The sequence below is a fragment of the Conger conger genome, chromosome 4 (genome assembly GCF_963514075.1).
Source record: "Conger conger chromosome 4, fConCon1.1, whole genome shotgun sequence".
NCBI lineage: Eukaryota > Metazoa > Chordata > Actinopteri > Anguilliformes > Congridae > Conger > Conger conger.
Window position 1 is genome coordinate 35,951,052 of NC_083763.1, and position 15,804 is coordinate 35,966,855.

General features: G+C 46.5%; 1 protein-coding gene across 1 annotated transcript in view; it reads left to right on the forward strand.

Moving 5' to 3' along the window:
- Positions 1–15,804, forward strand: part of LOC133126607 (suppressor of tumorigenicity 14 protein homolog) — a 460,185-nt gene that overhangs the window by 28,379 nt on the left and 416,002 nt on the right. The window contains exons 5-9 of the mRNA XM_061238951.1: positions 3,706–3,801; positions 5,836–6,055; positions 6,620–6,762; positions 10,847–10,944; positions 11,087–11,196. Coding sequence (XP_061094935.1) covers positions 3,706–3,801; positions 5,836–6,055; positions 6,620–6,762; positions 10,847–10,944; positions 11,087–11,196 — 667 coding nt within the window. The remainder of the gene's footprint in view (positions 1–3,705; positions 3,802–5,835; positions 6,056–6,619; positions 6,763–10,846; positions 10,945–11,086; positions 11,197–15,804) is intronic.

Below are 15,804 nucleotides of genomic sequence, written 5' to 3' on the forward strand. Positions count from 1 at the left end.
GTAGTGTTGCAGTTACATTCAGTTCAACCCACCAAACTTGTACTGTTCTCCCTACGCGTTATGTAGCCTAGTCTACGTTAGCACAGTTAAACAGCAAGCCAAACTCAGGTATTTTCCCTTGAGCTACTCTGTCTGTGGGTCTGTGGGCACTGACACGAGCTCATCATCTACATAAAAGTGTCTCTGAACAAACTGCATTGAGTCTGCACCGTGCCTTGCTTCTCCTTTCTGAGCAGCTCGTCGTAGCCCATAGATGGCCACCGCTGGCAACGGGCTATTGCCAAAGACATGCACCCTATAAGCGGTACTCTTGAATCTCCTTGGACAGTTCATTGTCCTTATGCCACAGGAATCTGAGGTAGTCCCTGTGCTCACGTCTCACCAGGAATCCATAAAACATCTGCTGGATGTCTGCAGTGACTGCGATGAGGTCCTTCCTGAAACACAACAGCACACCCAAGAGAGTATTGTTCAGGTCGGGGCCTGTGAGCAGCACTGAGTTGAGGGACAGGCCGTGCAGTTGGGCGCTTGAGTCAAACACGACTCGTATTTGCCCAGGCTTCTGGGGGTGATACACCCCGAAAAAGGGCAAGTACCAGCATTCCTGTGTGTCATTTATGGGCGGTGCCTTTTCTGCATGCTTGTTTTCAAACAGCTTTTCCATGAAGGAGGAGAACTGCTGCTTAATCTCGCTGTTTTTGCTCAGAGTGCGTCGTAGAGAGCTGAGACGTGACATTGCTTGCTCTCTGTTCGGGAGCAGAGGACGAGGTGACTTGAATGGTAACGGAGCTACCCAGTTGTTCTTTTCATCCTGCTGAACTTCCATTATTTTCAAAAAGAGTTCATCCTCGTAGGACATGGCACACCTGTTGTCACTGTCTGTTCGCTGGAAGACATTCAGCCCGAGCTGTTCCTCAGCTGGCATGGGCTTCAGCGTGTGTGTTGAGTGGCCATACCTGAGCTCCCCGCCGTAGCATGGTTTCTCTTTCACGCAGATGCTGTTGTGGCAAGGATTGAGGAGTGACGGACGTCCATTCTGGAGAACGTGTGTTCTAAAGACGCTTAGGGTTGGTTTGTGAGCGTTGTCAAGGCACACTTCACCTATAATCACCCAGCCTAAGTCTAAACGCTGAGCAAAGGGTGCGGTGTGGGGACCGTTGACTTGCTCTCTCACCTTGTGCACGTGTATCATGTCTCTCCCTAGCAGGATCATCATCTCAGCATCGGGATCCAGCTTGGGAATATGAGGAGTGATGAGTGTGTGCGAGGGCTACCTTTGGAGTTGGAATTTCAGATTTGTTGGTCATTATTTCATTGCACTCGATGAGAGGTGGAAGGTTCAGGCACACACCTCCGTTCACTGCTTCGATCTGGAAGCCCGCAGCCTTTCTTCCTGTCATCTCCGTGGTGCCGGCGCAGGTCTTCATCAGATATGGTGACAGGCTGCTCTCAACCTTGAAGAGGTGGAAAAATTCAGAGCGGGCCAGAGAGCGGTTACTCTGATCGTCGAGTATGACGTACATCTTGATGGAGCGCTCTGGCTGACCCTGGGGGAAGACACGCACCAGGCACACCTTTGAGCAGGAGCGTAGGAGGCTGCCCTTGCCGCAGACTTTAGTGCACCGTGATGTCACTTCGAGTGGGGGACTGCCTTGTGTTGCTGTGTCTGCTTGTGGAGTGGGCGATGGAGGGGAAGGCAGAGAGGTGTCTGGGTGCATTGCAGAGCAGTGTCTTTGGCTGTCACACTCACCACATTTCACTGTTGCTGGACAGTCCTTAGCTAGATGGTTTGGGGAGCAACACTTGAAACAGCGTTTGTGTTCTTTTAAGATGGTTTTCCGTTCTTGCAGTGTTTTCATTCTGAATGACCTGCACTTTTCCAAGGGATGAGCTTTTCTGTGTACAGGGCAGTATCGAGCTGGGTCATTGTCTGTAGTGGCTGTGGAGCCTGTGTCAACAGTAGCAGACACGTCTGTCTTGTGCACAGCTATAGCAGTCTTGAATCCACTATGCTTTCCTGGAGTTCTCTCGCCTTTGCTGTACGACTGGCTGTTGCTCGACAAGACAAAGTTCGGGTCATTTCGGGCCTTGGCTTGGCCATAGACAAAGTCTACAAAATATGAGAAGGGGGGGAAAGTTCTTTGTACTTCGAGCCGGTGTGGAGCCATTTTTCCTGCAGACCTGTTGGCAGCTTCTCCACTATGGGCTTTACCCCGCGAGAAGTGTCGAGGTAGGCCAGGCCAGGAAGATATCCATCATTTTTGGCTGCCAGCAGCTCCATGAGAAGATCGCTGAGCTCTCTCAGTTTTGGGTTGTCTCTAGCAGACAGACGGGGGAAGCTATCAAGTCTTTTGAACAAGGCGTTTTCCACTATTTCTGGTGTGCCATAGCATTCCTGAAGTCTGTCCCAGGACAGATGTTGGGCAGCACTTGGGTTTGTGACATGAACAGCACGGATCCTTTTCATGTGTTCAGATGACTCTTGATCGAGCTACTTCAGGAGAAGGTCCAATTCTTCCCTATATGTCAGCCCTAAGCTCTGCGTTGCATTAAAGAATGACGACTGTCATGCCCTAAAGTTATCTGGCGTGTCATCGAATTTTGTGAGGCCAGTGGTCACTAATTCTCTGCGTGCAAGGAACTTGGCAAAGTCTATCATAGGTGGTGTGTTTGCATGAGCAGAAGAGTACTGACCCTGTTGGCTGTGTGGACTGTTCAGTGGCTTTGGAACAGGTGTGGATCCAACTGCATGTGGAGGCTGTGCTGGGGGTCTGAAGTCATCCGGGGTGCCATAGCTGTGGGTGTTGACTGCCGTGTGAGGCTGTACTCACGTCACCTGACTCCACTGTGAGGTGGGAAGACAGAATGCTGGGTGCTGACCTCTACTTGGTACTGCTGACATTCTGCACGCTCGTTCACTGGTGGTCTGAAGGCGTTCCGTGAAAGCTTCTCCTCAGCAGCTGCAGGTGGTGACTGCTGTGTGGGGTTATTCTCGCTGTGCCGGACTCCATTGTAGGGCGAAAAAGCGGGAGACTGTGAGCTGAGCTGTGAGTGGCATTGCACATATTCCTCTGTGCGCTGTTTTATCACGTGCGGTGCGACAGCACTTCTCTTTATGATGTTTTAAGTCATTAATGTTGTATTAGAGTATTTGCATCACACACACTCAGTAACAGCAAACTATGTTTAGATGTTAGTTTGGTACATTGATTGATTTGAGGTCTATGTACCGATAATCATTTGTCTTTGGCCTAACCAGGAAACCTGAAGTGCTTCCTTTCAGCTAGTTTCCATTTGTTCAGGTACTGCATATAAACTGTGTCATTCCCAGTATGGATTGTCTAAGTTTGGAGAAAGCTCAGGAGAACGTACAAATTACCTGGAACCATGAATAAAGAACTGAACTTGTGTTGCACCCTCAAATTTTGAGTAATGACTCTTTCTTTCCTGAACACAATTTGAAGTTCCAGCAGCGAACAGTTATATTTAAGAAGAAGATACAAGCATTTCTTCATAGCTATAGCTTTAACTGCCTATTCTTTGTTTAATTCCAAATCCAATATGCTGGAGTACAGAGCCAAAAGGAAGTTGTACCACTGTCCAAATACTTATGGACCTCACTGTCAAATGTGCCTCACTTAAAGGCATGAATTCATTACACAATCATACCTTTTTAAATTGACAGAATCCTCTCTTTTACTGTAGGGCTGGACTTGGAGGATGATAACGCAGATGAAAAAATGGGTAAAATAAAAAACCCAGCTTCTCTCCAGAGCATCAAGTGGCAACTGGGTTTCCAAGGTGATGTGGTGATACCCTTACATTTCATACATTGTGCCATTCCAGACACACATTCTTTTCAACAATATGCAGAATTCCTGTTTGTTTCAAACATTTCCTTTCTGTTCCTAGGTCTTGTTAACTAATTGCCAACACATATTTCGCAGAAGTACAGTACTGTGCAAAGGTTTTAGGCAGGTGTGAAAAATGCTGTCAAATAAGAATGCTTTCAAAAATAGAAATGTTAATAGTTTATTTTTATCAATTAACAAAATGCATTAACAGAAGAAGTGAATGAACAGAAGAAAAATCTAAATCAAATAAATATTTGGTGTGACCACTCTTTGCCTTCAAAACAGCATCAATTCTTCTTGGTATACTTGCACACAGTTTTTGAAGGAACTTGGCAGGTAGGTTGTTCCAAACATCTTGGAGAACTAACCACAGTTCTTCTGTGGATTTAGGCAGCCTCAAATGCTTCTGTCTCTTTGCGTAATCCCAGACAGACTCGATAATGAGATCAGGGCTCTGTGGGGGCCATACCACCACTTCCAGGACTCCTCCTTTACGCTGAAGATAGTTCTTAATGAAATTGGCTGTATGTTTGGGGTCATTGTCCTGCTGCAGAATAAATTTGGGGCCAATCAGATGCCTCCCTGATGGTATTGCATGATGGATAAGTATCTGTCTGTACTTCTCGGCATTGAGGAGACCATTAATTCTGACTAAATCCCCAACTCCATTTGCAGAAATGCAGCCCCAAACTTGCAAGGAACCTCCACCATACTTTACGGTTGCCTGCAGACACTCATTCTTGTACCACTCACCAGCCCTTCAGCGAACAAACTGCCTTCTGCTACAGCCAAATATTTCAATATATACTCATCAGTATATAATACAAATGCTGCCATTTTTCTGGACCCCAGTTCCTGTGTTTTCGTGCACAGTCGCTTGGCCTTGTTTCCACTTCAGAGGTATGGCTTTTTGGCCACAATTCTTCCATGAAGACTACTTCTGACCAGACTTCTCGGCATAGTAGATGGGTGTACCTGGGTCCCACTGGTTTCTGCCAATTCTGAGCTAATGGCAATTATTATCTTGGGTGTCTTGGTGGCGCAGCCTGTAGAGCACTGACCGCATGCTCATTGCGAGCCGCGACGTCGGCAGTTCGAATCCGACCGATTTGTCGCATTTCTTTCCCTCTCTCTCGCTCCCATTCTTCCTGTCTCTCTATACTATACTGTCCAATAAAGCTGAAAAAAGCCAAAAACATATCTTAAAAAAAAAAAAAATTATGGACATCTTCAGATTGCGAGGGGAAGTAAGCAAGTTGTGTCATTCATCTACTGCACGTTTCCTTGGCCGACCACTGCGTCTACGGTCCTCAACGTTGCCTGTTTCTTTGTGCTTCTTCAACAGAGCTTGGACAGCACATCTGGAAACCCCTGTCTGCCTTGAAATTTCTGCCTGGAACTTTGAACTTCATGTTCAAAGCTTATTACCTTGTGTCTTTTTGCTGTACTCAGTCTTGCCATGGTGTATGACTTCTGACATTAAACTTGTCTTCAGCAACCTCACCTTGGAAGCAGAGTTTGGCAGTTCTGCACCCAGTTTTAACCCTCCTACACAGCTGTTTCTGTTTCAGTTAATGATTGTGTTTCAACCTCCTGTTTGGTATAATTGGTTAATCACACATGTGACTATATGCCTACAAAATCCCTGAGTTTGTGCAAGTGTACCTAGAAGAATTGATTCTGGTTTGAAGGAAAAGGGTGGCCACACCAAATATTGATTTGATTTAGATTTTTCTTCTGTTCATTTACTTTGCATTTTGTTAATTGATAAAAAGAAACTACTACCATTTCTATTTTTGAAAGCATTCTCACTTTATAGCATTTTTTCCACACCTGTCTAAAACTTTTGCACAGTACTACACATGAATTTGTCTGATAGAACTTTATTTCGGAACAGGCTTATCCAAATGACCTGATTAGATGAATTATGATAATTAAGCAATATTTAATGGAAATCACATTGTTGAATTAAACCCCACAGCAGTGTCCTTTGATCTTTATGCCAAATATGGTAACAATCGCACCCTGAACTTGGTGAGTCCCAAGAAGCCATACTACCAGTGGCGCCTGCGTGTCCCAACGGGTCACTTGGTCCGGCTGGTGGTCCTCACTCTGCATGGTGCCACACCTGGCAGCTGCTCCGCTCACAAACTGTCAGCATATGACTTTCTCCTGCCCCTGCAGAACAAGATCATTGCTAGGTAACAGCAGTTCTACCACATAACCAGTACGTCCCATCATCACTTTCACTATAATTACTGTGATCTTCATCAGCATCACTTTATCATGGGAAGAAATAAAAGTGCACCAACATGGCATGGATCTAATCTGAACTGTTCCGGTGGGCAACCAGTCACAAGTCTTTCATATCACACGATATATGACATCCATCATGCACAGTTCAAGTTCATTACTAACACAAATTTCCATGCACATACATACTAGAACCTCCCAAGCCCTTGAAATATGAATATTAAAATGTATGAATTAGAAAAATGTAGGTTTTAATTTTCCAACAAATAGCCATGTTCGAATTGTATGTTTCTCATGGAAATGGTCAGCTCATTAGCAAGACAGCCTTTTAATATTTTTAATTTAGCTGAATGATTAATTTAAACAGGACTATATTTTTGGAGGGGACTGTACATCACCAACTCTGCTGTTGTATTTCACCTAAGATACTACAATAACCATAATCCTCAGTATTTTCTTTATCATCACCATCAGCACTGTTAACATCATTCCTACTGTGCCTCCTATGGCAGGTGGTGTGGTCTGCCAGTTTCTGGTCCCTCTCCTGTGATGAAGCTTATGTCATCAGGAAATGTCATGCTGGTGACTTTCTCCTTCAACAAACAGAGGGATGGAGCCATGTTCAAAGCTTATTTCCAGGCTGTACCCAAGGCAGGTGGGTCCTTAGCACTGCTGATGAGTCACATCTGAAAATATTGACACTTTTTGAGCACTACTGACATTTGAATTAAATTATATATTGAAGTGGCAGGGTGTTTCGTTCTAAGTTTAGCATACCTCTACTATGCTATAACAACCCAGAACACATTAGCATTTCATTCCATTGTTTGTTTGTTTCCATTTCATATCTGTCAGGTTCTGTGTTCTCTGTTTTTGTTAACATTTGCTATGATGGAGAACCCCGCTTACTGTGCCTTGTTCCTGTCCCAGTGTTCACTGATATTCAAACTACGTACGGCGTACGTCATCATCCTCCTGTTCGGCAGAGCCTGAGAGTGGGGAACCGCCTTTGGGGCCCTGGCACCCCAAAGTGTCATGACTTTGCTCTCTTCGCCGCAGCTATGAAGAGGGTGTTCCGTCTCAGACTTCTCTATCGAGTTTCAGACCATGGCGGCCTCGGCCAGTTGTGGGCATACCGCCCTCCTTGCTTTCCAGAATGGACTGTTGGAGCAGATCCTTGATCAACTGACCACCTGTGAGCTGACAACCTCCCTCGACGCCCTTGTCGACCTGGCTATCCGAGTGGACACCCGACTGAGGGAACGGCATGCTACCAGACGGGGCCAGAATCCTGACTACTTGCGGCCGGCTCTTGCTCCTCGGTCCAGTTGTCTGCCGCCAAGTAAAGACCCCAAACCTATGCAGGTAGGACGAACCTGTTTCTCCCTACAAGAGAGAAACAGGCGGATGTCAGAGCACCTGTGCCTGTACTGTGTGGGACCTGGTTATCGTGCCAACGCCTGTCCATTAAAAGACAATGGCCGTCAAGTGAAAGAGGGGGGCCTTGGATCCAACCCTCTCAACCTCCCATTCCACTCTGCTTGCTTTCCTCTTCTGGGAGGAGGTTTGCCACCAGGTGCGAGTTTTCATCAACACAACGCCCAAGTAGACTGAGTCCGAGGAACCATCACCAGCTGGAGCCCCAACTGTCACCAGTCCCATCTGCCTCCAGACAGTCTGATTCCTATCCTGTGGCTCCCAAGACCCGTCCTGACCTGTCCTCCATCCCTACAACATTAAGTCAAGTGTTCAGCTAGTCCAAAGCAGGCTCTCTGACTCTTCACCGTTCGTATGACTGTGCAATAAACCTGCTATCTGGCACCACTCGCCCTAGAGGGCGTCTGTTCTCCCTGTCTGCTCCTGAGACGCAAGGCATGGACAAGTACATCAATGAGTCCCTGGCTGCTGGTCTGATCCATCCCTCCTCCACTCCAGCCGGGGCTGGAGAAGGACAATCTCTCCGCCCGTGCATCGACTACCATGGACTGAATGACATTACTATCAAGAATCGCTACCCCATTCCTCGGATATCTTCCACTTTCTCGTCTCTACAAGGCTGCCAATACTTCACCAAGTTGGACCTCTGTAACGCCTACCACCTTTTCTGCATCCAAGAGTGGGACGAGTGGAAGACAGCCTTCAACACCCCCAGAGTACCTGCTCATACCTTTTGACTTTTAGTCAAAGCTGAGAAGTGCGAGTTCCACCGCTCCTCTGTCCAGTTCCTCGTCTTTGTTGTCTCCAGGGGGCAGATCGAGAGGGATCCCGAGAACCTCTGCCATAACCAATTAGCCGCCTCCCACGAACTGCAAGGAGCTACAATGCTTCATCAGAAACTACCGCACCCTTGCTTGCCCCCATGACCAGCCTGACCTCCAGCACGCCTTCCTGGACCTGAAGAAGCCCTTCTCCTCTGCCCCGGTTCTGAGCATGCCTGACCCCGAGAGACAATTCACCCTTGAGGTGGATGCCTCCGACACAGGGGACACTGGACAACAAGGTCAATCCCTGTGCTTTTTTCTCTCGCCGTCTCTCACCTATGTAGGAACCACATTTCCCACAATCCCACAGGACAATTCCGCGACGTCCACCCCACATGACGTCTAACTCGGATCCCGTAATGGCGGGAGCAATACACTTTCCCTGTATAAGAGCAAAGATGTTCTCGGGATTCTCCCCTTCTTCCCATCCCTTCTTCGACGCACCCTCCTGGGCTATTCTCTTCACCTCATCTGCTCTGAGACTCGGACAGAGGCTGAATTATGCACATCGCACCACCAGGCCTACGGACACACCTAGTTTACCTCACGGTAACTTAGTGGTCTATAGTGAGAGCCAAGTTAAAGCAGTCTTTCAAAAACTTCCAACCTTCAGGTTATCGGTATGTTTAATCATTAATATTGGTTCTTTTAATTATTAATTAAAATACTAAATTTGTGGTTAGATATTTCTGATAACAGTAATTTTATGATTACTCTTTGCAGTTATACTGCTACACTACATTAATTGGCACCCCGGTTTCGTAGAGAGTAAAATCCCTACATTATTTGGCGGCCCCTGCGAGATCCCTACACCTACCTAGAGAAATTATAGCAGTTAAGTTGTCGTTTGAAGAGTGGTCTCACGAGCAGCCATATGCTAGGTTAGGTTAAAGTTTGCTAAGAAGTACCTAAAAGAGCCTGCAGAGTTCTGGAAAAAGGCCTTGTGGACAGATGAAACCAAGGTTGCATCAGAGTGATAGCAAGAGCAAAGTGTAGAGGCTAAAAGGAACTGCCCAGGAATTACAGACAGCTATACATACCCAAACTATAACACCTCTAAACATAGTAGTGGGGGTGTTATAGTTTGTGTATGTATAGCTGTCACAGGTGCTGGCTCATTTGCCTTCATTGATAAATGTAACTGTTGAAAGCACCACAAGAATGAATTCTGAAGTGTACTGAATCATCTTATCTGCTCAAGTTCAATCAAATGCCTCCAATCTCATTGGATGCTGCTTCATCCCACAGCAAGGCAATGATCTCAAACATACAGCATTGATCACTTTCTTCTTCTTGATGTTCCAAACAGTTTGTTTCCCTAGGCCTGTTTTTTGTCCATGACAGTTTTTTCTTTAATTATCAGCCTCATAATGGCAAATAGCATTTGTAGACAAGATAATTTTCCAAAGGCAATCAAAAGCCCACAATCATGACTAGATACTGAACACTGTCTTATACCTACACTAAGGAAGCATTCTCGCAGTGGTTATCAGGTGATGGATTCTGAGATGGGAACATACTGTGCCCTCCATAATGTTTGGGACAAAGACTCATTATGTGTTCACTTGCCTCTGATTTGCCAAAATTTCAGACTTGGAATCACACAATTAACATGTGGTATGGTTTTGGTTTCACCATGTAGAAGTTACACCGGTGTTTAAAAATAGTCCCCCCATTTCAGGCCACCATAACGTTTGGGACACATGGCTTCACAGGTGTTAGTAATTGCTCAGGGCTGCATTTCTCAGAATCTTTTTTGTGTTTTGTCAGGTTATTTATTAAAAAAATGTTTTTCTTCATCAGCACATTGTTTTTGTCATTGTTTGAGCACCTTCAACCACACAGTGCGATTTGACAAACAGATTAATCAAGTTGTTTAATGTATGTCTGCATATTATATAGACTAATGCAGCAGACATTTTATCAGCCGCAACATTAAAACCAACTGCTTAAACTAGTTTTTTCATGATTAGAAATGCTTGAAACAGTGTAAACTTATCATATAATGAAATATCAAGTGTTTATAGACAGGTGCACTTATATAATCAGAAAATCATGAGTGAATTGCATTCAAAAGTTGAATTTTTAATTTAATTTTTTTTTAAATTTTCAAATGAAAATCTTGTAAGCTCATTGGGTGGGTGGGTGCATTGTTTTTTATTTAAATATCTTGGTACAGACTGGTGTTCATAATCACATCCATCTTAACAGGTGCTCCAGGACATGTAGAATTTTTCATATTTAAAAAAATAGACCTCCCGCCATATTTCAAAATGTATGGGATCTATTCCTACATAAATTTACAATGATAAAGTATGATAAGTATATAATATTTATGATTCTGTGGAATTATTAAATAAGAGATGACGGAATCACATTGTGTGGTATAATGGCTGGGAATTAATGTTGTATTGTGATACGTGGAAATACTCAGGAGAGAGCTAAAGTCCTGATTACTGATTCCCTGCTGTCCCTCAGGATGCGGCGGATCATTTTTGGCCTGGAATGGTACAGTGTTGTCACCATACTACCCCAGCCACTACCCCCCCAACCTGGACTGCAGCTGGACTATAAGGGTTAGCCAAACATATTGTTTATTTACAGGACTGTTCACATAGTGCAGCCTCTATCTGATAGACTGCTTGAGTCTAGCTGGGAGGCTCATCTCTGATCCTCTCAGGCCTAATTTAGTGTGGTAATTTGATATTTCCCTTTCAGACTCCATTGGTGGGCTACTTGCTTTCTGTGACTATAGTGATGCTGGACATTCAGGATTCATCTTCCTCTGATAGCTGTGACAAAGACTGGTTGGATATTAATGGGATACGGTGAGTTCAGCATAAATGTCCTTGAATACATCATTCTGTAAGTACACAGGTCCTATATATTTTCTGTATTTTCAATGACTACAAATACTATGAAAAAATCATTTTTGAGAATAACTATTTGAAGATATTTTTGAAAAGTATTGTAATGTATTTGAAATTGTTCAAACATGTCGTTTTGCTAATTTGAAAAAATGAATTTGTTTGTGCATCAGCAAAACAACATTAAAGGTACAATAGGTCGTTTCGGACTCCTAACAGTCGAGAGGAATCGCAGCAACAAACACCCTCAAACCACAACACTGTTTATCCCTCCCCCTTCTCTGTGAATACGTTGACAGGTGTACAATAATTGGTTGAAAAATAGTTCTAATTGCCACAGCCTATGGCGTGGGGGCTTATTCTGATTGTTCGTGTGTAGCTGCCCAAATTGCACTCCAGTCAAGCTATCGTTGAAACTCTGTATACTATTGCTTATTATCCAAGCGAATAAAATTTGAAAAATGTATATACTACCGATATTCGGAAGTATTTTTTCACACTGAGAGTGGTCAATGTGTAGAATAGCTTGCCAGCTCCATGTAGTGGAGACAGAAACACTGGGGGTTTTCAAGACCAGGCTTGATACGGTGTTAGATTTTATTTAGCTTTTAGGCAATTTAGGCAGTAGGTATACTTAGGGGTAGGAAAAGGCGAGGAAGGCCAGCATTGCTGGGCTGAATGGCCTGTTCTCGCCATTACCTTATGTTACGTTATTTTATGTTAAGATGCAGCAAACTAAGATGCTTGTTGAGGACCGGTAATTGAGTGGAGTTTGGCAGACTCACCTGGAGCGGCATAATTGGCTCACCACTCCTAGGGAGGGACTCGGCAGGGGTAGGATCGCCACGTATAAACAACCCCAGGCACTTAAGAGCCTTGCTCAAGGGCCCATCTGTGGGCATCTTATTGTGGCTACACCGGGGATCAAACCACCGACCTTGCGGGTCCCAGTCATTTACCTTAACCACTACGCTACAGGCCGCCATTCAAACCAAATTGTCAGAATGTGGTCGAAGTGACTTTGACTGTGGAATGATTGTTGATGCCAGACAGGGTGGTTTGAGTATCTCAGAAACGGCTGATCTCCTAGGATTTTCATGCACAACAGTACAGTTTGCAGAGAACGGTGTGAAAAACCAAAAATATTCAGTGAGCAGCAGTTCTGCGGGCAAAAATGATGAGAGGTCAGAGGAGAAGGGGCAGATTGGTCAAAGCTGACAGGAAGGTGACAGTAACGCAAATAACAAGAACTTACAACAGTGGTATGCAGAAGAGCATCTCTGAACACACACTGTTCACAATGTTGTGGCAGAAATGACGGTGAATAGGTTGGGAGCAGGTAGTCTGGTGATTTTTGTGTGGGTAAAATTTAGTTGTCTGTTCTGGTTTTTAACTGTATGCATGTTTGATTTTTAAGGTGATCCAGGGTTTTGAGGTATATTCGTATAGTTCTCCATCCAGAATTTGATCTAGTCAGTGATGACGGAGGTCTTCAGCTTGCCCAGCTCTCCATCAAAGATTTCTCAGTCTGCAAGCAAAGCAGCCTTGGAGACTTGCAATGGTACCCTCCGACCATTGCACGTTGTGGACTTGTGTTGTTTCAGCTGCTGCTTGTAAACAGGAAGTAGGTGAATCACATTGTGGTCAGAAATTGGACTGTATAATAGATGGAAAGGAAACATGGTCATGTGGGTCCATTCAAGCCCATTCAATTTGGCAAGTGGCACCACCACAAGATGGCTACTATGGCTTTACAGAATAGAATTTTATAGAATTACTGATGAGCCTGCCATTCATTTTCTATGAGTGTTATCTAAACTCATCATACTTGCTCCAGTGTGAATTACAGCTACAAAGCTCACATTCCAGTCATCAATAGGAGGCAATATCATTTTACAATTTTCCAGGGTCAAAATTATTCTTTGGGCTGAACTAAAAGGAAAGAGAGATTACTAAATCAATGCAATGAGTAAGCAAACTGATCTCTGATTGGTTGAGGCAGGGTTTAAGCGGCTGTAGTAGTGTCACTGTTTCTTCATGTGACACGGCATCAGTCAGTTGAGTCAGATAGGAAGAGAGCAATCTTTGGTCTAGTCTCCAAATCACAGAGCTACACAAGCTTGCATGCATTTGCCTTACAGCTAACTAGCTTGCTGGCTACTTTACAGCTAACTGATATAAAGTTCCATAGCTTTGCTAGCTAGCCGTAATTGTCACTGTTATCTTGTGCCCCTCCAAGGAATCGCCACCTTAACATGGTGGAGGGGTTTGTGTGTCCCAGTGATCCTGGGAGCTAGGTTGTCGGGGGCACTGTTAGCCCCCAGTAGGGTCTCCCAAGGCAAATTAGTCCCGGGGGAGGGGCCAGACTAAGAGCGATTCAAAGACTCCATGATACGGCCACACAATGACCCAGTTACCTCGCCCGGAAAAGGGAAACCGGGGCCCCCTGCTGGAGCCAGACCCGGGAGGGGAGCTCGTCGGCGAGCGTCTGGTAGCTGGGCCTTATCCCATGGTGCCTGGCCGGGCACAGCCCGAACTGGTCACGTGGGGTCGCCGCCCTGTGGGCTCACCACCTGCAGGGGTCAGCATCGGAGTCAGGTGCTTTGCCCAACGGGCAGTAGGCAAAGGTGGGGATCCGGGCGTGTTGATCCGCAATCGCAGACTGGTTCTGGGGACGTGGAATGTCACCTCTCTGGTGGGGAAGGAACCGGAGCTAGTGCGGGAGGCGGAGCTGTACCAACTTGATATAGTTGGACTCACCTCGACGCACAGTACTGGTTCCGGAAGGAAACTCCTGGAGAGGGGCTGGACTCTGTTCTTTTCTGGAGTTGCTCAAGGTGAGAGGGGCCGGGTGGGTGTGGGGATACTCACAAGTCACCGGCTGAGCGCCACTGTGTTGGAGTTCCACCCGGGGAACGAGAGGGTCGCCTCTCTGCGACTACGTGTCGCTGGGGGGAAAGCTCTGACTGTCATTTGTGCTTATGCACCAAACGGCAGTTCAGAATATCCGGCCTTCTTGGAGTCACTGGGCGGCATCCTGGAAAGGGTGCCACCCGGAGACTCCATAGTTCTGCTGGGCGACTTCAACGATCACGTGGGCAATGACGGAGAAACCTGGAGGGGGGTGATTGGGAGGAATGGCCTGCCTGATCTGAACCCAAGCGGTGTCTTGTTATTGGACTTCTGTGCTGGTCATGGATTGTCGATAACAAACACCATGTTCGAGCATAGGGTAGCTCATAAGTGTACTTGGTACCATCAGACCTGCAGCTATATGTCTTGGACACTCAGGTGAAGAGAGGAGCAGAGCTGTCAACTGATCACCACCTGGTGGTGAGTTGGATCAAGTGGCCGGGGAGGCTGCCGGACAGACCCGGTAAACCCAAACGTGTAGTAAGGGTGAACTGAGAACATCTGGCGGAGGCCCCTGTTCGCTAGGTCTTCAACTCTCACCTCCGGATGAACTTCTCTCGCATCCCAGGGGAAGCTGGGGACATGGAGTCCGAGTGGGCCATGTTCAAAGCCTCCATTGCAGAGGCGGCAAGCAGGAGCTGTGGCCAGAAGGTCATCGGTGCCTGTCGGGGCGGCAACCCAAGAACCCGCTGGTAGACACCAGCGGTAAGAGAGGCCGTCAAACTGAAGAAGGAGGCCTTTCGGGCTTGGCTGGCCCGGGGGTCCCCTGAAGCAGCAGACAGGTACTGGGTGGGCAGAAGGGCTGCGGCTTCGACAGTCGCTGAAGCAAAAACCTGGGTATGGGAGGAGTTCGGGGAGGCTATGGAGAAGGACTTTCGGTTGGCCTCGAGGAAGTTCTGGCAAACCATCCGACGACTCAGAAAGGGAAAGCAGGGCTTGTCTCAGGCTGTTTTCAGCAGGGGAGGAGAACTGCTGACCCGGACTGGGGATATTGTTGAGCGGTGGAAAGAGCACTTCAAGGAGCTCCTGAACCAGAACAACACGTCCTCTGTGGAAGAGGCAGAGCCCGAAGACTCAGGGGAATCTGCACCTATATCCCTGGCGGAAGTTGCTGAGGTAGTCAAAAAGCTCCTCAGTGGCAAGTGTGGATGAGATTCGCCCTGAGATGCTGAAGGCTCTGGACATTGTTGGGCTGTCTTGGCTGACACGCCTCTTCAGTGTTGTGTGGAGGTCGGGGACAGTACCTGCAGAGTGGCAGACCGGGGTGGTGGTCCCCATTTTCAAGAACGGGGACCGGAGGGTGTGCTCCAATTATCGGGGTATCACACTCCTCAGCCTCCCTGGCTTACTCTAGGGTGCTGGAAAGGAGGCTCGGACCGACGGTCGAACCTCGGATTCAGGAGGAGCAATGTGGCTTCCGTCCTGGTCGTGGAACAGTGGACCAGCTCTTTACCTTGGCAGGGTTGCTGGCGGGGTCATGGGAGTTTGCCCATCCAGTCCACATGTGCTTTGTGGACTTGGAGAAGGCTTTCGACCGTGTCCCCCGGGGAACATTAAATGGTCGCTGAGTGTAGTTGCAAAGTTAAGCCAATATCCAAGTTGTTTAAGGTTTTAGAAAAAGGCTGATTGTGGGAGGAGGCTTGGGTGTTGATAATT